The following is a 27,275-nucleotide window of genomic DNA, read 5'->3' as shown; positions in this document are numbered from 1 at the left end:
TCTCGGCCTAAATTTATGAAGAACATTTATTTGTAAACTTTTATAACAGAAACAAAGAAAAACGTGGGTTTTTTTCTAAATTTTTGGTCTTTTTGTTAATTTAGCAAAAAATAAAAACCCCAGCGGTGATTAAATACCACCAAAAGAAAGCTCTAGTTGTGTGAAGAAAATGATAAAATCTTAGTTTGGGTACAATGTTGTATGACCGCGCAATTGTCATTCAAAGTGTGAGAGCGCTGAAACCTGAAAAATGGCCTGGGCAGGAAGGTGTAAAATTGCCCAGTAATAACTGGTTAATCGTGGAGTGTCCCGCTTTTTCAGCGTGTTTTCAGCACGTTTTGTTGTGTGGGAAAAACACACATTTGCTAACAATGACTGGGGTGTCAATAACAATCAGGCTGCATGTTTTCTGAATGCGCGGCAACCTGCACAGAAAACGCATGCTTTGCCGCTCATTTCAGACCTGTGCTGCAAACGCGCATTGCGCTTATGTCATCATAATGGCAACGCAAGTGTGATGCGCATTTCTGAAACATGTGGCAAAGCATGCATTTCCTGTGTGGGTTGCCACATGTTCAGAAATACACAGATGCAAACACATCCTACATGGTAATGAAAGCATGTCGCGTGTTGCCTCACGTTTCCAAAACGCACAGCAAAGCAGGCATATTTTCTTACAGGTTGCCAAGCGTTCAGAAACTCACAAATGTGAACAAATGGAAACCCAAGCAAGATGTGCATTGCCGCATGTTTTTGAAACGCACGGCAAAATGTATGTTTTCTGCAGCACATTTGAAAAAGTGCAGATGAGAACGCAGCCTAAATGGCAATGCTAACGTGACGCATTGCCAATGCTTTTTTCAAAAAGTACAGCAATGCGTGTGTTTTCAATGCGGGTTGCTGCGTATTCAGAAATGTGCAGGAACTGTGAGCGTGACGCATATTTGGTGGGCGCTCCTGCACATTTTCGAAACACATGTCCAAGCATGCGTTTTCTGTGCGGGTTTCGTGCGTAGACCCGCAGATGCAAATGCTGCCCAAACGGTGTCACTCTGCACATGCCCAGTTTGGTGATAGCTAGAGTTTTTTTTTCTTGGGAGAGTGCATGTGATCAACACAGGGCCAATCAGCACTGTCAAGACAGAGGTCAGGGGTTCTGCATCCTCCTACATAAAACTCCTTCTACAAAATTTAACCAGTGCTCTGCTGGACACTGATAGAAGTCACAAGGCTGCTGTATACTGCTGATGAGAAAAGGTATTTAGAAGTTTATATTTACTAAAATAATTCCATGTTCTGTGTACTGTGGGAGAGCAGATATAGTGAATGCAGGGTCCGGGGAGACCAGATATAGTGAATGCAGGGTCCGGGGAGACCAGATATAGTGAATGCAGGGTCCGGGGAGACCAGATATAGTGAATGCAGGGTCCAGGGAGGCCGGATATAGTGAATGCAGGGTCCAGGGAGGCCGGATATAGTGATTGCGGGTTCCAGGGAGACCAGATATAGTGAATGCAGGGTCCGCAGAGAGCAGATATAGTGAATGCAGGGTCCGGGGAGACCAGATATAGTGAATGCAGGGTCCTGGGACACCAGATATAGGGAGTGCAGGGACCTGGGAGATCAGATATAGGGAATGCAGGGTCCGGGGAGACCGAATATAGTGAATGCAGGGTCTGGGGAGACCAGATATAGTGAATGCAGGGTCCGGGGAGAGCGGATATAGTGAATGCAGGGTCCGGGGAGAGCGGATATAGTGAATGCAGGGTCCGGGGAGAGCGGATATAGTGAATGCAGGGTCCGGGGAGACCGGATATAGTGAATGCAGGGTCCGGGGAGACCGGATATAGTGAATGCAGGGTCCGGGGAGACCGGATATAGTGAATGCAGGGTCCGGGGAGAGCGGATATAGTGAATGCAGGGTCCGGGGAGACCGGATATAGTGAATGCAGGGTCCGGGGAGACCGGATATAGTGAATGCAGGGAACGGGGAGACCGGATATAGTGAATGCAGGGAACGGGGAGACCGGATATAGTGAATGCAGGGAACGGGGAGACTAGATATAGGGAATGCAGGGTCCGGGGAGACCAGATATAGTGAATGCAGGGTCCGGGGAGACCGGATATAGTGAATGCAGGGTCCGGGGAGACCGGATATAGTGAATGCAGGGTCTGGGGAGACCAGATATAGGGAATGCAGGGTCCGGAGAGACCAGATTTGTGAAAAAAGTGTTTTTGTCGCAGCGACTCGTGCCAATTAAGACAGCACCCATTAAAGACTACGTGTTATCACTTCATCAGCGATTCTACATGTCACCAGAATGTCGTAAGTTGCTGGAAAGTCGCTGTAGTAAACCAGGGCTTATGATAAGGTTGGCCATGGACCCTGAGCCTGTAGAAAGAATACATTGGTCCTTACCTTGGTGCCATTGTAGAAGTCATCCATGCAGGTGGCATTCATGAAGGTCTGGTGGAAGTGGGTGCTGGTATCGATCCCTCCGGGGATCACTAGCTTTCCAGTGGCATCGATGACCTTGGCCCCTCCTGGTATCATCAGCTCCCGGCCCACTTGCTGGATGATGCCGTTCTCTATGTATACGTCGGCTTCCTGCGTGCAGTCATCGTTCACCACCTTTCCCCCTTTGATGAGGATACGGGCACTGGCGGTGTTGGCGGTCATGGCTCTGGAAGAGGAGAAAACATTGAGTCACAGGTCATAAATGAACACTCTACTGCCATCAAATAAACAGAAACATGCGAAGAACATAAAGACATGGTCATCAGAGAACTGCAAAAAACTTCAAAGACCTGGAACAAGCATGGGCAAATCATACGTCGGGACACCTTTTAGGCACAATCTAGTGATTTACTAAGGCTCAGGATGACAGCCTCATAGCATGCAGAAGGGTGCAGGAAATATCTGGACACATCCATTGGAATGGTCCACCATTGCATGCCTCCCTGTTCCCATCACCCTGTGTCGTAATAGCGACCGAATCCCAAAAACAAAATTTCCAGAAGCAACAGTGCCTCCGACTTCTGCTAAATCAGAACAGGTATACAAACTTTCATTTAGACACGTTCATTTCATTCCGAATCAAAATTCAGACAAATTTTCCATTATTCGGATGTTTCCGAACTACAATAATAACGAATTTAAAATAACGAAACTTGAATCGATTAGCTTTCGAAAACAAATTTGAATTGGTAAACAAGACTAGAATAAAATACAACAAAAAAATAGAATAGAAAATAAAAATAAAATAGTAGGAATAAAGAACAGAATAGAAAATAAAAGAATAAAACAGAATACAAAAGAAAAAGAATAGAGCAAAACAGAATAAGATAGAATAGAAAATAAATTAATAGAATGGAAAAAAAAAGAATCAATTAGAATAAGACAGAAAAGATCAGAATAGAATAGAAAATCAAAGAACAGAATAGAAAAGATTAGAAAACTGAAGAATAGAAAAGAATAAAAAAGAAAAACTACAGAATGGTATAGAATAAAATGGAAAGAATATCTGTCTTCTAAAATTCAAATTTCAAATAGAATACATTAGAATAGAATATAAAATAAGAGAATAGAAAAGAATAGGAGGAAAAAAGAACAGAAAATGAAAGAATAGAACATAATGCAAAAGGAGAATAGAATAAAAAAGAACAAAATATAAAATAAATGAAAATAGAAAAGAAAATCAATTAGAAAACGATAGAAAAAATTAGAATAGAAAAGATTATAATAGAAAAAAAACTATAGAATAGAATAGAAAATATAACGGTCTTCCGAAATTTGAATTTCGGATAGAATACATTAGAATAAAATAAAAGATAATAGAAAAATAGAATAGAAAAGAATAGAGGGAAAAAAATACCAGAAAAGAATAGAACAGAATACAAAAAAACTTGAGTAAAACTGAATAAAATAGAAAATAAAGGAAAAGAATATAATCAATTAGAATAGAATATAAAAGATTAGAATAGAAAATCAAAGAAAAACTATTGCCTGGTGCAGGTCTACAATTTTGTTTCTGGTGTCCTTCGACAGCTCTTTGGTCTTCCCCATATGTCAGGGCTCCAGGGTATGACCAGACGTCTCTGACTGACGCAGGGAAACGCAGACTTCAGATATGTTATAAACAATATAATTTATTAAAGACTAACAATACAAACATAAACGCAGTGCACCAAACCCCAAGCTAACACAAATACATACAACAAGGTGAAACAAACCCAAACCTAAACTGATACAGATACACAGGTACATACACATATAGAGCACAACGTGATCAGGCAGGCCGGGTCGATAACTATCGGGCAGGTAGGTACAGGAGGAGCAGGTGGAGAGAATGGTCAGGGTCACAAGCCAGGGATCAGAACAGGAGAAGTCAGCAGAGGTCAGGATCAAGCAGGGTCAGCAACAAGACAGGACCAGGAACGCAGGTTTACAAGATACAGGGCCCAGGAAAAACACACACACCAAGGCAAAGACTGCAGGTCTGGCCATCACTTAAATACACCTGCATAAGCAGTTTCAGGTGTTTGGCTGGCTGCAGGGTTGAGTCTCTGATTGCTGGGAGCACCCGCTGGCCAGCCCTGTTACTGCAGCCCACAAGGCAGGTGAGTCCCACCATTACTGGCAAGTCCATTCCTGATACCATAGTGGAGTTTGGAGTGTGACTGTTTGAGGTTGTGGACAGGTGTCTTTTATACTGATAAGTTCAAACAGGTGCCATTGATACAGGTAATGAGTGCAGGACAGAGGAGCCTCTTAAAGAAGAAGGTACAGGTCTGTGAGAGCCAGAAATCTTGCTTGTTTGTAGGTGACCAAATACTTATTTTCCACCATAATTTGCAGATAATTTTTTTCCAAATCAGCCAATGTGATTGTCTGGATTTGTTTTCTCATTTTATCTCTCATAGTTGAGGTCTCCCTATGATGCCAATTACAGGCCTCTCTCATCTTTTTAAGTGGGAGAACTTGCACAATTGGTGGCTGACTAAATACTTTTTTGCCCCACTGTATGTTTTATAGCAAAACGTCCAAAATACTGCTTTGTTGTTTTTTTTTTCAAAAATTGTTGGTCTTTTTCTGTTTATAGCACAAAAAATAAAAAAAATGCAGAGGCGATGAAATACCACCGAAAGAAAGCTCTATTTGTGGGGAAAAAAAGATATACATTGAAAGGAAATAAGTATTTGATCCCCTGCTAATATTGAATGTTTGCCCACTCACAAAGAAATGATCAGTCTAAAAATCAAAATGGAAGGTTACATAGTTAGTCTGGCTGAAAAAAGACAAAAGTCCATCCAGTTCAACTTTAAAAAAAAAAGAAAAGTTATAATCCTATACAATAGGTGTATTGTAACACTGAGAGACAGAATAGCAACAAAAAATTCAAAAGAAATGCATGTCTAACAAATGATGACTGATTTTCATGTTCATGAGGGAAATAAGTATTTGATCCCCTATCATTCAGCAGGATTTCTGGCTACCAGGTGTCTTTCATACAGGTAACAAGCTGAGATTAGAAGCAGTCTCTTAAAGGGAGTGCTGCTAATCTCACTGATCTGCATGTTCATGGGGGAAATAGGTATTTGATCCCCTTCACAAAACATGACTTAGTACTTGGTGGCAAATCCCTTGTTGGCAATCACAGAGGTCAGACGTTTCCTGTAGTTGGCCACCAGGTTTGCACACATCTCAGGAGGGATTTTGGCCCACTCCTCTTGGCAGATCCTCTCCAAGTCATTAAGGTTTGGTGGCTGACGTTTGGCAACTCGAACTTTCAGCTCCTTCCACAGGAGGGGATCAAATACTTATTTCCTTTACTGTACATTTCATTTATGTACAAGAGTTTTGGTTTTGCTGGGAGAAACGGTGGCAACCCTAGCGGTCCTTACACTGCAATACACAGCCCTGCATGGAGTACCCATCATAGTGCTCGCAATGGCAAGCGCTCACTGGTCAGCACAGCCTTGTGACTACGCTGCCCAGAGAAAAGCGCTTCTTTCTTCTAGAACACTTTATCAGAAGCCTCAGATGTGCTTCTCATTGGCCAGTAGAGTCACATCGTTGTGCTGACCACTAAACTCTTGCCATTCCAAGCAATATGAAGGGCTGTATATTGCACTGTAAGGACCTCTACAATAGCACCAGTGGGCATCATGGCCGCTATGTGCAAGGAGCAACCAGGATATTTTAAATTTCTTCACTAAAAAGTGATCTTACCCTTTTAACCACACCCCCCCCCCTCCATTCGCACTGGGTGCAACTTGGCATGCGTATCAGATGTCTTGCAAATCACACCTGAGATCGGCGCTTCACCTGACTTTGAAATCGTGCGACTTCACTGTAAGTCGCATGATTTCAAAGTCGGCTTGATGTGACACGGGGGGGTTAAAGTATATGTAAACCCAATTCCTGAAACTTCAATATACTTTATCCCGCACCTTTCAATAAACTATTGCGGGCAGCACAGTGGCTAAGTGGTTAGGGTATTAGGGTCGTTGGTTCGAATCCCCACCATGGCACCACCTGCCTGGAGTTTGCATGTTCTCCCTGTGCCTGCGTGGGTTTCCTCTGGGTACTCCGGTTTCCTCCCACGCTCCAAAGACATGCTGGTAGGTGAATTGGCTCCTGTCTAAATTGGCCCTAGTATGTGTATGTATGAATGTGAGTTAGGGACCTTAGATTGTACACCCCTTGAGGGTTAGGGACTGATGTGAATGTACAATATTTATGTAAAGCGCTGCGTAAATTGACAGCACTATAAGTACCTGAAATAAATAAATAAAATAAATAATATTCCCTGGAATAAACGTCCAGCAGAGGTAGTGAGACAGTAAACAGCCTTAAATGTCCTTGGGACAACCATAGATCTATACTCAGACAAAAAAAGCGAACTAAAAAAAAAAACCCATAAAAAAAACAAACATGTAAATAAATAAAATAGGCAGACTCGATGGAGCACTTGGTCTTTTTCTGCCATCACTTTTCTATGGTGACCGTGCCACGAGGATCCTTGTTCAGGTACTTCCTCTTGTAAGGTATCGTGGTCTCCCAGCGGTGCTCCTGAATTGCCACACAAGTTTCTGATAGAGATTACAAGTGGCCATTTCAACACCCATTACATCAACGTGGTCCAATGGTGTCAATAGGTGGGAAATACAATGCAGCCATCACTGGAATGTAATAAAAAAAATGTTTATGCAAATTCCATTTGGTAGGAACTACTTTAACCACTTCCCGACCGGCCGTTGCATATAAATGGCCGGACGGTGGCAGTGCAGGGTCGGGTGGCCGTTTATAAACGGCCTCCCCGCACCCTGCTTGTGCGCGGTCCCTGGGAGCGCGCAGCACCGCAATCCGGTGCCCGCTGTGTCCTCCGGACACAGTGAAACACCGATCATAGGACGGGACCTCTGTACGAGGTCCCGATCATGTGATCACTGATTGGCCAATCAGTGATCACATGCAAAGTAGTAAGCAAGATGTCACTTGTGACATCATTGCTTAGTACGTGTGAAATCTGTGAATGATCACAGAGGTCACATGGTACAGGGCTATTCACAACAGCCTTGTACCATGTGACAAGCTGTGACCAATCACAGCTCACTCAGTACTTCTCAATGACTGCAAGAATGCACACAGAGAGAAAGAGAAATTATTGCTTTGACATCCTATATGGATATAAAAGCAATCAGTGTAGAAAAAAAAAAATCTTCATCACCCCCCACAAGTAGTACAGTGTCACCATGGTGACACTGTACTGCTAGGGTGACAGTATGTAAACAAATAAATAAAAATAAGAATATAAAAAAATAAAATAAAAATGTAAAAAAAAATGTTTAAAAATTATAATTTTCGGTTATAAACTAATTTGGATTTTTTTTTTTTTTTACTAAAAAGATAACGGAATAAATTTTGGCAAAGATTTATGATGAAATATTATTTATTTGCAAAATGTTATAAAAAAAACCCTTTTTTTCAAAATTTTTGGACTTTTTCATTTACATAGCAAAAAAAATAAAAAACCCAGCGGTGAATAAATACCACCAAAATAAAGCTTTTTCTGTCTCAAAAAAATGGTAAAAAATTCATTTGGGTACAGTGTTGCATGACTGCGCAATTGTCATTCAAAGTGTAATAGCGCTGAAAGCTGAAAATTGGCCTGGGCAGGAAGGGGGTAAAAGTGTACGGTCTGGAAGTGGTTAATGAACACATCCTTGTACCCTACAATTAAAAGGTGAACTCAATTTTGGGGGGAATACCTCATACGTGCCTGGCAATGGCTGCAGCTTACTGGGTGCAGAAAATTCAGAAATTGTTATGACAGAGGAAAGCTGGGCCTGCAATAGTCTGTGTGGATAAACTCTTGGACAGCCTTCCAACAGGTGTCCCCAAGGTGGAGCAACCACGCTCTCGAATGACCACAGTCACCTTGCTTTCCTGCTGCAAAATCTTGTTTTCTAGTGCAGGAGCAGCAACATTTTGCTGGTCTGGCCAGAAAGGGAGGGATGCTATAGGTAAGGGGTCTCTAAATTTTTTAAACAAAGGGCCAGTTTACAGTCCTTAAGACTCAGAGGGGCCACACTGTGACCATCATGAGTAGAAAATGTTCCTGCATCAGTTGGAGTAAACAATACCCTTTCCTTTGTGTCATTGGTGGGAGGAATTGTGCCCTATCAATGGTGTAATTGGGCCCCATCATTGGTGTCATTGGGAGGAATTGTGCCCCATCGTTGGTGTCATTGGGAGGAATTGTGCTCCATCGTTGATGTCAGTGGGAGGAATTGTGCCCCATCATTGATGCAATTGGGAGGAATTGTGCCCCATCGTTGATGCAATTGGGAGGAATTGTGCCCCATCGTTGATGCAATTGGGAGGAATTGTGCCCCATCCTTGATGCAATTGGGAGGAATTGTGCCCCATCGTTGATGCAATTGGGAGGAATTGTGCCCCATCCTTGATGCAATTGGGAGGAATTGTGCCCCATCGTTGATGCAATTGGGAGGAATTGTGCCCCATCCTTGATGCAATTGGGAGGAATTGTGCCCCATCGTTGATGTAATTAGGAGGAATTGTGCCCCATCCCTGGCTTCATTGGGAGGAACTGTGCCCCATCACTGGCTTCATTGGGAGAAATTGTGCCCCATTATTTGTGTAATTGGACCCCATTGTTGGTGTCATTTTGAGAAACTGTGCATCGTCATTGGTATCATTGGGAGGAATAGTGCCCCATCACTGTTGTCATTGGTAGGAATTGTGCCCCATTATTGGCATCATTGGTAGGAATTGTGCCCCATCATTATTGCCGCTGGTCCCCATTGTTGGTGTCATTGAGAGGAACTATGGTCCATCATCTGTGTCATTGGGAGGAACTGTGCCCCATTATTGGCGTCCGTAAATGAAATAGTGCCCCAAGGGCTGGATAAAAGCAAGCAAAGAGCCACATCTGGCCCCCGCGCCACAGTTTGGAGGCCACTGTTATAGGTGAAGGTAAGTGACTACGTGTGAAATTTGCTGCATTTAGAGTTATCACATCACTGCTTTTGCCCCCCTCCCACTTAGGTTTCTATGCAAATACTTTAACATGTTATTTTCATAAGCATGCCTCTATTTCCTCCTACGTGGCAATGCCTGACAGGACGCTCAAGCACGGGGCCCTACATTGTATGAAGAGGGAGGTCCTATTCTTGCTAAACCTGGAAGCCATTTTTCTCGGAGGGACTTTAGTGATACTTTAAGAGTTGCAAAGGTCCATTCACACCTGTCAACACATGTTGCGTGCCCATTTATTTCAATGGCTCATCACACAGTTCACAGACCAAAATACGCATCCCCCCACGCATTTTTTTTTACTGCATGTGACAAAAAGGTGCATTGATTTTGTGTATGTGCATTGGTGTGACACTGAAAATGTAAGTCAACCCTCTCCCCCCCCCCCCCCCCAATACCTTGTACTGTAGTATCATGCGTTAACCAGCGTGAAAATCCACATCAGTGTACACGAGGTGTACAATGCAGCATTAATGTGTCCAAGTGCCAGACTTCGGCTGCGACTCAGATCATTATAGCGCCTGCTGTCTGCAGACATTACAATGACTACAGGTTTGCAATATATCAAATGAGAACTCCTCTTTTGAATCATGACACAGCAGCTCCTCTACACCAAGATGACACAGATAACAAGACCCTGAGGTGGTGGTTATCACCCGGTATTTCCCAGACCTCACCCTCCTCTGGCTCCTACCGTCGTCGCTGCGAGGTGTTTAATAATACATGCCGGAGCTCATCCACAATGATGTTTTATTTAGATCGTTCACCGAAGTGTGAAAGTAGATCAGATCCCCGTCCACTGAAGGCTGATGGTCACCAGGACTTTGAAGTTGGAGCCTAAGATCTCAGGAGAACATCAGGTGCCAAACCTAGGTCTGCTACAGCATAATGGGGGGGCGTTAAAGCTTTATTTAAAATTGCAATAAAAAGTTATTATATACGTTATTTTTATTCATGCCAGACAAAATATGAATAAAGTACAAGGTGAGAGCTCCGCTCCAAACAGGTGGCGCAGTGCCTTCAAAAGTGTCTCAATTCACATTTTGTAATTGTATCCAACTTGTTTCGGGACAGTGGTAGTTCCCCTTCTTTATGGATAATATAAAACAACCCAAATTTTATAGCCCTGACGAAGGGGGTTGTAATACCCTCACAGTTCATTGGATTAGACAACACTCAAAGCAACTTTTGAGTTAATAAACATTATTTCATTCATCGGATCGGGAGCTCGCTTTGGTTGGACCTTATCTTCTCTTCACCAAACATGTGGTCCTTTGGTCTCTACATTGGGAGCAGTCTACACTTTGTCATACCTGGATTGGTTGAAAAAAAAAAAAAAAAAAAGGTGGCCAGGACTACTCAGAATACAGACTCCCAACCCCCCCACCCCACCTCACCTCCAGCACCCATAATTGTATTTGTTACCCATAATTGCCCTACTTTTTCCTTGGAGAGCTCACTTTGGTTGGACCTTATCTTCTCTTCACCAAACATGTGGTCCTTTGGCCTCTACATTATGAGCAGTCTACACTTTGTCGTACCTGGATTGGTTAAAAAAAAAAAAAGGTGGCCAGGACTACTCAGAATACAGACTCCCAACCCCCCCCCCCCCCCCCCACCTCACCTCCAGCACCCATAATTGCCCTACTTTTTCCTTGGAGAGCTCACTTTGGTTGGACCTTATCTTCTCTTCTCCAAACATGTGGTCCTTTGGTCTCTACATTGTGAGCAGTCTACACTTTGTCATACCTGGATTGGTTAAAAAAAAAAAAAAAGTGGCCAGGACTACTTAGAATACTGACTCCCAACACCCCCCCCCCCCCACCCCACCTCCAGCACCCATAATTGCCCTACTTTTTCCTTGGAGAGCTATGCGCAGAACCTTGACTACCTTTAGAAATTCTAAACTGTAGGCTTCGCAACCAGTAAAACCTTCTTCTAATTCACCATCCCAATTCTGTTCACAATGCCAATTCAAGTACAGTAAACCAAACACCAAGACTTCCCTCTAATGAAGACGGACCCGAGACACCATAGATTCTGACTTACCAATGGAGTACAGTAAGCCATAGTGGCCAATCTCTTCCCGATCTGCACACCAGCTGGAACCATTATCACGAGTTCTCAAAACCCCTGCATCATTTGTTATTGATTCAAAGATAAAGAATCCCGTTACATTGCAATAAAGTAACTGACATGAATACTAGGCTATGATACGGCAGTTAAAAGAGAAGTATGGGAAACACTTTTTTTAAAAAAAAAAAAACATACTTACCTAGGTGGATGCAGCATCGGTCGGAAGGCCGGATCTGTCCCCCGCCGGCTCTAAGTGGGAGAACTCAGAGATCACATGACCGCTGACTTCTCACAGCTGCTCTGAGTAGAGAGCGGTGACTGTCAGTCACCGCTCTCTGCTCTGCTCCTCAAGCACTCATATTTGCAAATTGTGGCAAAAACACAGCAAAAGAGCACTACCATGCATTTCAGCAGCTTCTCTATTGAAGTCTATTGTTGAAAAAAGGCAGCTTTTTGCTTTTAAAAAAAGTCCCTGACCCTTTCCAAAAATGCAGCAGCTCAAAAATGCCTAGATGTGAACATGTCCCATAGGAAACCATGTTAAATGGATTATGTGCATTTCTGCAAAAATCACTAAAAAAAAAACAAACCAACAAAAAACAAAAAAAAAAAAAAAGGAACTAGTGTGAACGGAGCCTTCCCTTTAATGCATGCGGTGTTCGCTACCTACATTGTAGCATTTGCTTCCGGTGAGTGTCCATTTCATGGGTTGTTTGTGTTTGGTGTTACAGGCCCATACACTGAAGGATTTGATCATTTTCTGGACTGGTCGGGGGAGGATTCACGGTTCACAGGTGTCCTTTTGGATTTTGATTTTGGATTTAAAGGACTTATTGTATTCTCTCTCTCTCTCATTCTCTCTTTATTATTATTTATTATGTGGTATTTAAATTGTACTTAAATTAATATTGATATTTGGTACACTATAACTGATTTGGCACTGCCTATATTTATATATTTCAATGTTAGCACAGGGTTTAAAAACAAAAAAAATTCATTCCCGGGGCAGGGACAAAAGGAGGCCCCTCCAAAGTCAATGAGCCAGCAGCAGAAGCAGCAACACTGCAGCATCTACTGCTACTCCAATAGACCGCAACGCCCTGAGTGCAGTTGTATGGTGTCATACGGGCAATGAGAAGTGCAGTGGAGCTGTGTAATGCAGTGTGAAGCCCTCAGCTGTGACTCAGGCCGTGTGCTGTGGATTCTGCTTATCTTTCAGCTGAGTTATCTTATAAGCAGGCTAAAGCGCACTCATCTTCCCGTCACTGAGCTGATCTGACAGTCTGCGACTCACTCCAGAGAGAGAGTTATGTCAATGCAACAGCCTGCAGCATCTCATGGGGAATTACACAAACAGGACCAACTCAAACACCACGGTCTGGTAATCCTGGAGCACCTGGAAAGGCGGCAGGTTTGCAGCCAAAATGCCACCATTTTATTAAGAGTCAAAGTGTCGTCATATTTATATAGCCAGGGGGGTCATTGAATTTCAGGCAAAGTGCCATCATTTTATAAAAGCCAAATTAACAATCCTTTCATAAGTGTCAAAGTGCCATTATTTTAATGGAACTAAAGTGGCCCCTTTTTTTTTTCTGAGCCAAAGTGCCATCATTTTTTTGGAGTCGAAATGCCATCACTCTTCTAGAGCCAAAATGCCAGCATTTCATTAGAGCCAAAGTGCCGTCATATTTCTAGAGCTGGGGGTCATCATTTTATTAGAACCAAAGTACCGGCATTTTATTAGAGCCAAAGTGACACTAATGAATTTGAGCCAAAGTGCCATCATTTTGTTAGAGCCAAAGTGCCAACAATGAATTAGAGCCAAAGTGCCACCATTTTATTAGAACCAAAATGCCATCATTTTATTAGAGCCAAAGTGCCATCATATTTCTAGAGTTGGGGTCATCATTTTATTAGAGCCAAAGTGCCACCAATGAATTATAGCCAAAGTGCCACCATTTTATTAGTGCCAAAGTGCCGTCATATTTCAAAAGCCAGGGGGTCATCATTTTATTAGAGCCAAAGTGCCACCAATGAATTATAGCCAAAGTGCCACCATTTTATTAGAACCAAAGTGCCACCATTTTATTAGAGCCAAAGTGCCGTCATATTTCAAAAGCCAGGGGGTCACCATTTTAATAGAGCCATAGTGCCAACAATAAATTATAGCCAAAGTGCCACCATTTTATTAGAGCCAAAGTGCCGTCATATTTCAAGAGCCAGGGGGTCATCATTTTATTAGAGCCAAAGTGCCAACAATGAATTATAGCCAAAATGCCACCATTTTATTAGAACCAAAGTGCCACCATTTTATTAGAGCCAAAGTGCCGTCATATTTCCAGAGCCAGGGGTCATTATTTTATTAGAGCCAAAGGGGGGGGATTTACTAAAGCTGGTTCACTCAGAATCTGGTGCAGTCATGCATGGGAGCCAATCAGCTTCTAGCCTCAACTTGTTCAATTAAGCTTTAGCAATAAAACCTGGAAGCTGATTGGTTTCCATCCAGTCTATGAGATTCTAAGTGAATCAGCTTTAGTAAATAAACCCCAAAGTGCCACCAATGAATTAGAACCAAAATGCCATAATTTTATTAGAGCCAAAGTGCCGCCTTTTTTTAGAGTGAAAGTGTCATCAGTTTATTAAAACCAAAGTGACACCATTTTATTAGAGCCAAAGTGCCATTAGTTTACTAGAACCAACGTACCACCATTTTATTAGAGCCAAAATGCCACCATTTTATTAGAACCAAAGTGCCACCATTTTATTATAGTCAAAGTGCCATTATTTTATTAGAAACAAAGGCTGTTTACTAAAAAGTTGGAGAGTGCAAAATCAGGCTCACTTCTGCATAGAAACCAATCAGCTTCTAACCTCAGATTGTTCAGTTAAGCTTTGGCAATAAAACCTGCAAGCTGATTGGTTTCTAAGCAGAAGTGAGCCTGATTTTGCACTTTCCAGCTTTAGTAAATAAACCCCAAAGTGTCAACAGTTTATGAAAGCCAAAGTACCATCAGTCTATTAGAGCCAAAGTGGCACCATTTTATTGGAGCCAAAGTGCCGCCATTTTATTGGAGCCAAAGTGCCGCCATTTTATTAAAACACTCAGATTTTTAAGTCTGTTACCCTTAGATTGTAGACGCCCCTTTTCCCCAACAAATTATACTACTTGTAACCTTTATTGAGGTTATTGTTGGTTCTGGCCAGCTCAGTGGATTGCTTTATAAAAGTCCTGGATTCTTTCTTGAATACACAGAATATAACTGGATACAAACATTTATAGGTAAAGTTGATCCAGGGAATATCCGATTCCCTCTCGGGGGATCAGGAAGGATTTTTTTCCCCTGCAGGAGTAAATTGGATCATGCTTTGCTGGGTTTTTTTTCTTTTTTGCCTTCCTCTGGATGAACTGTGGGTGTAGGATTACAACTTTTTTTTTTTTTCTTTTAATGGTTGAACTGGATGGACTTCTGTCTTTTTTCAGCCAGGCTAACTATGTATGTAACTATATAATGGGGAATTGTGTTGACATTCTAAGGCTAACTGCCTATTTAAGCATACGATGAAAGGACTATGGTGGCAATTCCCTACAGGGAATAGCTTGCTATATCCTTTTGTGTTTGTGAGGTTTTTTTGAGCCAACCAGTCAAGAAGGCTGGGGTTTTTTTTCTAAGATAAGGTGTGGAACATGACACCCTGGACATATACAAGTGTAGAGCCACTGTCCTCCTCAAAGTGCCAGTTGAGGACATCCTACACAAACATCCCCTGGAAGGCCTTCTTGGGAAATATACCATAAAAAGAGACAAACAGAAGGTATTGCAAACTTTGCGATGTTGACTGATGAACACCTTGGACAAGGGTTTAAAGGAACTCCAGGCTTTTGAAAGAAGGGAGGTGTAAAGCAAATCTCATGTGCGGTCAGTATCATTTAATTGCCATGATAGTTCTGACCTATGGTGGACATTATAGGGCTGAAGAAAACAATACAATAGCCAGTGGAAATGCACCGACATACAGAAAACACAATATTCTGAACATGAGTAGGAGGATCACATATACCTTCCACCTAGGAGCATAAAATATACAAGGGAAGACGCCTTCCATATTGACAGGTAGCAGAGCGCTCTCTAAAGCGGTGATGCATCAACGCCTGTCCAATCATGGATGCCAGAGAGCCGCCCCAAATGAAAAGAGACCCTAGCAACAACCAAGAACCTCTACATTAGTTTTCATCATAATAAACTGGAGTTGTTTTGGGTATGGTGGATTTGGTACCAACTAATTTATCAAAGCCCGAAATACTAATATAACACACAAAAATAATAATACAAAGAAAAAATGCTATTCTTAAACTATATGTCTGGGGAAATTAAAATAAATATTTTGTACATCTTTGCAATACATGCACATTTCCCATTGTTTTGCAGTACAGAAGTACACATATAGAAATATACACTATATTACCAAAAGTATTAGGAGGCCTGCCTGAGCTGGAGTTTGGCTTCAATTTCTTAGTGTATCTAAATCTGCTAGTACATCTGCAACAGACCCACCCGGGACAAGGGCTTTAGGAGCAGACTAAGGGCTAGCCCTCTACCCACTGTTTATGGTCCATGGAGGAGACCGGGGAGTTCATCTGCTTCTCCTGATCAGAGCATGGAAAAGAACTCAGTTCAGCTTCTGACCACATGGAGAGAGCGGATCAGTTTGAGATGATGGATAACAACGCGATGAACGCTGACAGCGAGGCTTGGATTCATTTTCTGCATAAAGACAATAAATCTTCCCTTCTAGAGTGGATGGAAAGGTGTAATATTAATCTTGTGAGGTTAATGATCAGAGAACTCCTGTGGACTGGATTGGCGAAGCTCCTCCACTTGGGACAGAAATATGTATCAACGAATCAAGAAATCTATGAAAATAAATTAAATTCCACTTTTTCAGACTGTTGGGAGTATTGAATGAATTTGATCTCATGATGGACAGATTGCATAGGTGGGGGCCAGGCACCTGAAAGACAGCATGCGTAATGTACTTTGTGTATTGAGGGTTGGAGGTGCCAGGCTGCCTGAGTTGGGCTCCAGGCTAGCCTGGGTGCCTGGCTGTTGATTAGCTTACTGTTAATTAGATTGCTGTTAATTAGATGTACTGAAGATATTACGGTTTACCATTTGCAGTGTTTGGGATAATGTGATCAAGCTCTTACCTAAACCGTGTGGGATGTTTATCCCAATATGTAATATTTGTTTTTATTGTTCATGTGGGGGCTGCCCCTATTTCTGAAGTGTATAAAAACCTGTATTTCTGTTCAATAAACAGATCTAACTGTACCCAAGCTAGTGTCGTCTAGTTCTTGGGTGCAATGCCCCACTATGATACCTTGGTCCTGTGTCCCAGTGGCAAAGAAGCAGTTCTCTGACAGAACCACTCAAGCCGTGTTCTAGGCAGTCCATCACAACATCTAACAATCTACAATCTCTCCAGACTGACAATGCTGCTGTCCAAAGGCGCCCGCCCCTTGAGCTCCTTCACCCAGAGAGGGGAACTCAAATGCAAGAGATGTGCTACTGGCCAGATTACCAGGCGAAAATAGATGGAAAAAAGCTCAAGAAAAGAAAACCGATGCAGCCACCACATCTAATGATTAGTAAGCGGCTACATATTACATTTATACTGCATATTACATATATACTGCCTCCTGGCCATTTAAGGAGGTCCTAAATGCCCAGAGGCGGAGGTGGGCATTCCAATCATGTGACCGTTGTGATTGGCAGTCACAGCGGTCACATGATTGGAAAGCTCCTGATCTCAAGTATGTATCGGGAGCTTTCCGCTACCCAGTGGTTCCTGTGCTGGGAGCGCACACGGAGTACACTCTCAGCACAGTAATATGTTTACTGTTGCACGTATGCGGCTGCTCGATGTTAAAGCCCACCCACAGAGAGGCCGCATGTTCACTGCTCAAAAAAATTAAAGGAACACTTTGTAATCACAGTATGGAGATCAGGGAAATGGTAAGAGAATGGAGTAGAAATGGGAGTCAAGTGATGGTGAGAGTAAGGAGGGGGGGCAGTCATATAGGTGCAATGGTAATAGCAGGGTGTCACGGTGCCCTATCTATATTCTCAAAGAGTATCTTAAAAGTGTACATAAGTGTGTCTTGTAGAGGAGGACTGGGAGGGTAGACAGGAAAAAATAAATAAATTACACACTGGGGTCAAACTATTGATTGAGCTTGGATCACAAGGCCTCCTCACCACCTTCGCTGTGACATCAGCTGCTGCCCCCTCCACTTTGGGACATAGGGCGACAGAGGAACATTGCACACAATGCTGCACACTCAGCATTTCCATCCAGAGGAGGCAGGAAAGAATCTTTATCATACATGAAAGCCGCATGAGGAAATGTAGGGCACTGCAGACAATGTACATCTCCATAAACCAGGAGACACCTCCAGCTATGTAGATATAAAGCATTAGCTTTGGGCTCTGTTAAAAAGAACACAGACTGTGCTGTCTGTCCTTGCTGCAGCCCCCTTTAATCACTAACACTGCTCTAAACCTGGAGGGGAGAGTGGCGGCACACAGATCACAGAAAGCTTCACCTGAGCTCTAGATGTAAGTTGGCATCCAGCTGCTGCATAGAAGCCTCTCAAAGACTGCCCTACAAAACTGATAGATATTATATACACACACACTGTATTGCCAAAAGTATTGGTCAGCCGGCCTTTCCACACACATGAACGTTAATGGCCTCCCAGTCTTAGTCCGTAGGGTTCAATATTGAGTTGGCCCCGCCCTTTGCAGCTACAACAGCTTCAACTCTTCTGGGAAGGCCGTCCACAAGGTTTAGGAGGGTGTCTATGGGAAGGTTGGACCATTCTTCCAGAAGCACATTTGTGAGGTCAGGCACTGATGTCGGGGGAGGAGGCCTGGCTCACAGTCTCCGCTCTAATTCATCCCAAAGGTGTTCTATGGGGTTGAGGTCAGGACTCTGTGCAGGCCAGTCAAGTTTCTCTAGCCCAAACTCCCTCATCCATGTCTTTATGCTTTAGTCATGCTGGAACAGGAAGGGGCCATCCCTAAACTTGTCTCACAAATTTGGGAGCATGAAATTGCCCAAAATGTCTTGGTATGCTGACGCCTTAAGAATTCCCTTCACTGGAACTAGGGGGCCAAGCCCAACCGCTGAAAATCAACCCCGAACCATAATCCCTCCTCCACCGAAACTTTACACTTGGCTGAATGCAGTTAGGCAAGTACTGTTTTCCTGGCAAAAACCTAGACACAACCATCAGACTACCAGCCAGAGAAGAGTGATTTGTCACTTCAGAGGACACGTCTCCACTGGTCTAGAGTCAAGTGGCGGCATGCTTTACACCACTGCATCCGAAGCTTTGTATTGCACTTGGTGATGTAAGGCTTGGATCCAGCTGCTCGGCCATGGAAACCCATTCCATGAAGCTCTCTATGCACTGTTGTTGGGCTCATCTGAAGACCACACCAAGTTTGGAGGTCTTTAGCTATTGACTCTGCAGACAGTTGGTGACTTCTGTGCACTGTGCGCTTCAGCATGCGCTGACCCCGCTCTGTCATGTGACGTGGCCTACCACTTGGTGGCTGAGTGGCTGTTGTTCCCAGTTGCTTCCACTTTGTTATAATCCCACTAACAGTTGAGCGTGGAATATTTAGTAGGCAGGAAATGTCACGGATGGACTTATTGCACAGGTGACAACCTATCACGGGACCACGCTTGGAGTCACTGAGCTCCTGAGAGCGACCCATTCTTTCACCAATGTTTGTAGAAGCAGTCTGCATACCTAGGTGATGATTTTATATACCTGTGTCCATGGAGGTGATTGGAACACCTGAATCACATGATTTGGAGGGGGGGCCCAATACTTTTGGCAATATAGTGTATATATAGTCATGCATTTCTGTCAGATAATGCAACACTTCGCCCACACAAGTGTTACAATTACAAATGTCTCAGCATTCTCATGTTTATTTATTTTGTTGGTACTGATCTGACACAAAAAAGTGGAGACACAAAAAGCCAGATCTGACAAATTCCGCGCAAAATCCTGAAAAATGGACTGGACAAAATTATTGGCACACTCAATTTTATTCAATGGCTTCCTGTAACAACCAATGAGTTTCTTCCACCTCTCTACTGGAATTTTGGAGCGCTCTTCTTTCACCAACTGCTCCAGGTCTCTCAGATTGGAAGGGTTCCTTTTCCCAAATTATGTTTTGTTTTGAGATCTCTCCACAGGAGCTCTATGGAATTGAGATCTGGACTCATTGCTGGCCAGTTCAGCACTCTCCAGCGCTTTTTCTGAAACAATTTCTGGATGCTTTTTGATGTGTGTTTTGAAGGTCCCCCACTAGATGTTAAAGCGGGGATCAGGGGGGAGTGGGAGCCAGATTGTAAAATTTTACACCCTGAAAATGGGTGTAACATGTAACATGTTATGAAAGGTGTACCTATCCCTTAATTCTTCATGGGATAGATTCAACAAGGTTTTGGAAACCTTCCTCAGAGATTTTGGTATATATTGACATGATAGCATCAAGCAGTTGTTGCATTTGTCGGCTGCACATCCATGATGCGAACATCCCATTCCACCACATTCCAAAGGTGCTCTATTGGATGGAGATCTGGTGACCGTGGAGGCCATTGGAGTATGGTGAGCTCATTGTCATGTTCAAGAAACCAGTTTGAGATGATTTGAGCTTTGTGACATGGTGCATTATCCTGCTGGAAGGAGCCATCAGAAGATATGGACACTGGAGTCATATGACATGGTGCATTGTCCTGCTGGAAGGAGCCGACAGAAGATGGGGACACTGGAGTCATATGACATGGTGCATTATCCTGCTGGAAGGAGCCATCAGAAGATGTGGACACTGGAGTCATATGACATGGTGCATTATCCTGCTAGAAGGAGCCATCAGACGATTTGGACACTGGAGTCATATGACATGGTGCATTATCCTGCTGGAAGGAACCATCAGAAGATGGGGACACTGGAGTCATATGACATGGTGCATTTTATTGCTGGAAGTAGTCATCAGACACTGTAGTCATAAAAGGATGGACATGGTCAGCAACAATACTCAAGCAGGCCATGGCATTTAAATGATGCTCAATTGGTACTAAGGAGCCCAAAGTGTGACAAATATATATTCTCTGCACCATTACACCACCACTACCAGCCTGAAACGTTGATACAAGGCAGGATGGATCCATGCTTTCATGTTGTTTAATCCAAATTTTGACCCTACCATCTGAATGTCACAGCTGAAATCGACTCATCAGACTAGGCAATGTTTTTCCAATCTTCTATTGTCCAATTTTGGTGAGCTAGGGTGAATTGTAGCCTCCATTTCCTGTTCTTAGCTGACAAGAGTGGCACCCGGTGTGGTCTCTGCTGCTGTAGCCCATCTGCTTCAAGGTTCCACGTGTCGTGCTTTCAGAGATGGTATTCGGCATACCTTGGTTGTAATGAGTGGTTATTTGAGTTACTGTTACCTTTCTACCATTTCAAACCAGTCTGCCCATTCTCCTCTGACCTCAACCAGGCATTTTGATCCACACAACTTCTGCTCACTGGATATTTTCTCTTTTTCAGACCATTCTCTGTAAACCCTAGAGATGGTTGTGCGTGAAAATCCCAGTAGATCAGCAGTTTTTGAAAAACGTAGACCAGCCCGTCTGGCACCAACAACCCTACTATGTTCAAAGTCACTTAAATCCCCTTTCCCCATTCTGACGCTCAGTTTGAACTCCAGAAAGTCGTCTTCATCACGTCTAGATGCCAAAATTCATTGAGTTGCTGCCCTGTAATTGAATGATTAGCAATTTGTGTTACCAAGTAATTGAACAGGTGTACCTATTTATATATATATACAGTTGTGTTCAAAATAATAGTAGTGTGTTGACTAAAGCTGAAAATCCTTCTAATAGCTTTTATTCCATCCACACAAATGCATTGGGAACACGACACATTCTATTCCAAATCAAAACATGAAGAAAAATAGATCAAATTTGTGTTGTTCCTCTAAAAAAATTGAAGAAAAGTGAATATTAGACGGTTCAAAAAAATCGCAGTGTTTGTATTCTTCTTTACAAACTCAAACATTCACTATATAAACTGAGAAATGTTTGAAGATTTTGCTTTCCTTTGAATGACTTCATGAATATTTGGTTGTAGTCGCACTGTTTCTGAGAACTGCTGTACATCTGTGTTGCATGGAGTCACCCAACTTCTGGCCCCTGTGATCAGGTATTCCAGCCCAGGATGATTGGACGACATTCCACAGTTCTTCTCTATTTCTTGGTTTTGCCTCAGAAACGGCATTTTTGATGTCACCCCACAAGTTTTCTATTGGATTAAGATCCGGGGATTGGGCTGGCCACTCCATAACGTCAATCTTGTTGGTCTGGAACCAAGATGTTGCACGTTTACTGGTGTGTTTGGGGTCGTTGTCTTGCTGAAACACCCATTTCAAGGGCATTTCCTCTTCAGCATAAGGCAGCATGACCTCTTCAAGTATTCTGATGTATTCAAACTGATCCATGATCCCTGGTATGCGATAAATAGGCCCAACTCCGTAGTATGAGAAAAATCCCCATATCATGATGCTTGCACCACCATGCTTCACTGTCTTCACAGTGTACTGTGGCTTGAATTCAGTGTTTGGGGGTCGTCTGACAAACTGTCTCTGGCCACTAGACCCAAAAAGAACAATCTTACTTTCATCAGTCCACAAAATGTTGCGCCATTTCTCTTTAGGCCAGTCAATGTGCTCTTTGGCACATTGTAACCTCTTCAGCACGTGTCTTTTTTCCAACAGTGGGACTTTGCGGGGGCTTCTTGCAGATAGCTTGGCTTCACATAGGCGTCTTCTAATTGTAACAGTCCTCACAGGGAACGTCACACCTTCTTTCATCTTCCTGGAGCTGATTGTTGGCTGAGTCCGCGCCATTTTGGCTATTCTTCTATCCATTCCAATGGTAGCTTTTCGCTTTCTTCCACGTCTTTCAGGTTTTGGTTGCCATTTTAAAGCCTTTGCGATCATTTTAGCTGAGCAGCCGATCATTTTCTGCACTTCTTTATATGTTTTCCCCTCTCCAATCAACTTTTCAATCAAGGTACGCTGTTCTTCTGAACAATGTCTGGAACGACCCATTTTCCTCAGAATTTCAGAGAGAAATGCACTGTAACCAGCATGTACAACATTTGCTGCCTTCCTTCCTTAAATAAGGGCAATAATTGCCACCTGTTTTTCAAAGAATGAATGACCTCACTAATAGAACTCCACACTGCTATTATTTTGAACATGCCCCTTTCAATGAGTGATTCAATGACACAGAATCAGCAGCATGCATGTCATGACTGTTGGGTCTGTTGGATTTCTATTACTCTACTACACCTGCTAGTAAATTATTTGCCATGTAGAAATATCATTTCTACCAAAAACAGTGACTGACCCGGTTAGTGATGTCTGACTGCTATTATTTTGAACACAACTGTATATATATATATATATATATATATATATATATATATATATATATATATGTTACTGTGCAATTAATTAATTAGTTGATGAAATGGAAAGTAAATGAACAGAAGAGAGATTCAAAACAAAATTTGGTGTGTCCACCCTTTCCTTTCAAAATAGTATCAATTCTTCAGACATGCACATAGTTTCTGAAGGAACTTGGCAGGTAGGTTGTTCGAAACAACTTGGAGAACGAAGCACAGATCTTCTGTGGATGTAGGCTGCCTCAAATCCTTCTGTCTTTTCATGTCAGACAGACAGACTCTATAATAATGAGATCAGGGCTCTGTGAGGGCCAAACCATCACATCCAGGACTCCTTGTTCAACTTTGAAGATAGTTCTTAATGACATTGGCTGCATGTTTGGGGTCAATGTCCTGCTGCAGAATACATTTGGGGCCAATCACATGCCTCCCTGATGGTATGGCATGATGGATAAATACCTGTATGTATTTCTCAGCGTTGAGGACATCATTGATCCTGACCAAATTTCCAACTCCATTTGCAGAAATGCAACCCCAAACTTGCAAGGAACCGCCATCATGCTTCATATTGCCTGCAGACTGATTACTGTACTGCTGAGCACAACTGCAACAGGGACACCATGACATACCTTCTGGCATGTCCCTAGATAGCTACACAGATGATGTCCTCATCTGCAGATACAGGGTTTTCTTCATAGACAAGGCACAAACTGTTCCCTGCGACATACCTTCCAGCATGGTCCTAGGCTACTTCCACAGATGATGTCTTCATCTGCAAATAAAGGGTTCTCTTCATACGCAGGTCATAAGGGCACTGTGATGTACCTTCCGGCATGGCTCCTAGGATAGCTCACAACAAGGGATCCCAGGGTGACTTCTTTCATATAGCAGAGATCACTGCCACGCTCTCTTCTCCTTTCAGCCACCAAACTGAAGGGACAGGCTGAATAGAGCAGATATTTATTGTGGCTGCTGACATCGGCTTGACCAAGTCTGAAGAGTGGTCTTAACAGTTCATTTGTATCACAAAAATCAGCTTATTCTTTGAATCCCGCTCATCTAGACTGGGAAATATTTCAAAGCCAATTCTGCCGAGTGAAATACACACCTATTACAGTGACCTAGATACCTCTGAATAAAAAGAACACGAGGGAGGAAGAAAAATGCATACCCTAAATACATAGATCACCTTAACAAGCCACGTGCTCCCCCCTCTCGCAACGCAGACAGATCCTCTAAGCCTGCCATCAATCATGCTGTACACACCTCACCAATATGGCTTCAGGCAAGTCCCTTAATTGATATTTTATGGAGCAAAATGAAGCTTTCTACATAAATATATAGAACTCATCCCTGAGTGAAAGCACCACTTTGCAATATTTAAAATGTATGTTTCACTAAAAGAAAAATGATATTACGTGAATACACTGATTTGTTACACAAGTGTTTGGCTTGCATGCTATTTGTGTCATAGCAGCCCCATTTACTAGAAAATACCAGGTGATCCTGCCAATTCCCCTGATTTCCTGTGTAATTTTGAACATGCCAAGCAAGGAAGCAGATCTGTGGTGACATGGTAAGTTTGCCCACCTGATCTTGCTGATTGGAGCTACAAAGGCACCATGCTGATGCACGACGTGCCTCTACTCTTGCAATCAGCTTTGCCGTCACACACCCCGTTCCTTGACTGACAGAAGGGAAACCCTTCTGTAATGCAACATACATGGACAGGAAATGTATACCCCCAATGTATCTGACCTCATTAGGCAGCCCACCCTATGGCAATATAGCACTTCTGCCTGGCAGTACTAGGGTCATTGGTTCGAATCCCAACCATGGCACCACCTGCCTGGAGTTTGCATGTTCTCCCTGTACCTGTATGGGTTTCCTCTGGGTACTCCGGTTTCCTCCCACACTCCAAAGACATGCTGGTAGGTAATTGGATCCTGTCTAAATTGGCCCTAGTATGTGTATATATGAATGTCAGTTAGGGACCTTAGATTGTAAGCCCCTTGAGGGTCAGGGACTAATGTCACACAAGACCTCCTTCTCTCTAGTTCCCTGGTCTCCTCCTCCTATGCCCGCCTCCAGGACTTCTCCAGGGTGTCATCCATCCTCTGGAACTCCCTGCCCCAACCCATCAGATTATCACCTACTCTCCTCTCCTTTAGCTGCACCCTGAAAACCCATCTCTTCAGGGAAGCCTACCCCACCCCCTGCTGACCTCCTCCACTCTTCCTACCACCCCATCCCCCACAGCTATCTCCTCCTGTACCACTATCCCCTCCCTCCTAGATTGTAAGCTCGAAAGAGCAGGGCCCTCGATCCCCTCATGTTTTGCATTGTATTGGTATTGTTCTGTCACATGTTCTGTCCCCCTTTGTAATGTACAGCGCTGAGCGAACTATTGGCGCTTTATAAATACTGTATAATAATAATAATGTGAATGTACAATATAGATATATATGTAAAGCGCTGCGTAAATTTATGGCGCTATATAAGTACTTGAAATAAATAAATAAAGATACACCCCTGCACAAGGTAGAAGGATGGGAAGGGAGTTTAAATCAAGGTATAGAAATGCTTTAAAAGATTTTCCTAGAGCTTTAGAAAAGAATTAGGATCACTATACTAAGCTTTTGTTCATGTGACTTGACAAATACTGTCCAACTTGCAGGCAAAAAAAGAAAAAAATGATTTATTAGATAGATCGGCCCCTTGAGCTTCTGCACCCCCGCGCTCTAGTGGTCTAGGGTCCCAATGTCATCAAGACCAGTGCAGGATCTATAGCTCTGCGCTGAACTTGAGGACGTCGAGGGAAAACCACTGTCGGATGGAGGGGGTGCGCCGATTGTCAGGGGAAAGGAGGAACAGGTAACTAAAGCTTAGACAAAAATGAGCTATTAACGCTTTCAAGGAGGATAACCTTTGATTTGCCCATAGTTTGCCCTTAAAAGCCTCCCCTTCTACCCTTCCTTCCCTCCTGGAATGCAAAAAAACCCCAAATTTTATATAACCTTTCTAGTTACCCAAACCTGCAGTCCCATGACTTTCAGATCCCAATCCTTAACTGCTCTTCTGTTCTTTTCCAGTTAGTTCCTTCTTCAGGTGTCCATATCACTGCTTCCATAATGTGGACCATTTTTATTGGCTGTCCACTAGGGTTCTTTCAGGATCCAGAAAAGGATTGACGATATCGCCAGGGGGTGGTAGGGGACCTAACAATAATAACCTGCACATCTGGATTGGTAGTCCCTGCAGCAAGAAACGGGGGTGGCAATGGACTACAATTGTGAGTACAGTATATCCAGCTTCACTAGGTATACGAAGAAAAGAAATCCCTTACATGACGGTTTAGAGAGGGGTGAGAGGGAAGGATGAAAACATTTCAGTGTTTGCCCGTAGCTGGGCTTTAAGGCTTTATTGAAATCTGTGCTTGCCCCCATTGTAAATTGCCTATCTGCAGCAACGTGAAATCAAACAGAAGCCAGCACAGGACTATGGAGTGTGTGTTTTGTTTTAGAAGAGAATGGTCAGAATGTGGATTACTCACACCTGTTTTTGCTCCTATAAAACTGGAGCATTTACAGCTGGATTACAGAGAGGGGGCACAGCCTTCCTCCCAGGGCTTTGTTTTTCATTATAGAATTGCATGAGCACGACACAAAATCCACCATTATAAAATTCTCTGGTTACCAGTAATCTGGTCTTTCAGGAACACCTAATTAGGAGTATGTGATTCTACAGGCCTGGGATTCCCAGCTCCACCTATCAGGCATTAGGATACTTACCTTTCCTATTACCTGCCCTATAGATCATAGGGCAGGAAGAAATCTCCAGTATATGGAACCCTCTCTTCCACTGAATATGAAGATCCAGACTGGTTGCACAGCTCAACCTGTACACCAGAAGGACGTCCCGTAATCAAAAGAAAGGATTTGTGTTTAGATCAGCAGTGCACAGGACAGGACATGGCTGAGCCAATTTGCCGACCAGTCCTAGACTGTTGCAAGGTGTCATTAAAGCCCAATTTCAGTTCTATGGTTCTGTAAATAGCAGCCCGCCATGTACTTCATCCTTTTC

General features: G+C 43.1%; 1 protein-coding gene across 1 annotated transcript in view; it reads right to left on the bottom strand.

Annotated features, from left to right (window-relative positions):
- DPYSL5 (dihydropyrimidinase like 5) overlaps positions 1-27,275 on the bottom strand; it is a 191,861-nt gene that overhangs the window by 124,665 nt on the left and 39,921 nt on the right. Inside the window, exon 2 of the mRNA XM_089659025.1 lies at positions 2,420-2,684. Within this exon, the coding sequence (XP_089515151.1) occupies positions 2,420-2,680 (261 nt within the window). The 5' untranslated portion in view covers positions 2,681-2,684. The remainder of the gene's footprint in view (positions 1-2,419; positions 2,685-27,275) is intronic.

The sequence above is a fragment of the Staurois parvus genome, unplaced genomic scaffold, assembly GCF_062004578.1.
Source record: "Staurois parvus isolate SC_StPar_1 unplaced genomic scaffold, SC_StPar_1.0 ptg001130l, whole genome shotgun sequence".
NCBI lineage: Eukaryota > Metazoa > Chordata > Amphibia > Anura > Ranidae > Staurois > Staurois parvus.
Note: the sequence above shows the minus strand (reverse complement) of the source record. Positions and strands in the feature narration are given on the sequence as shown.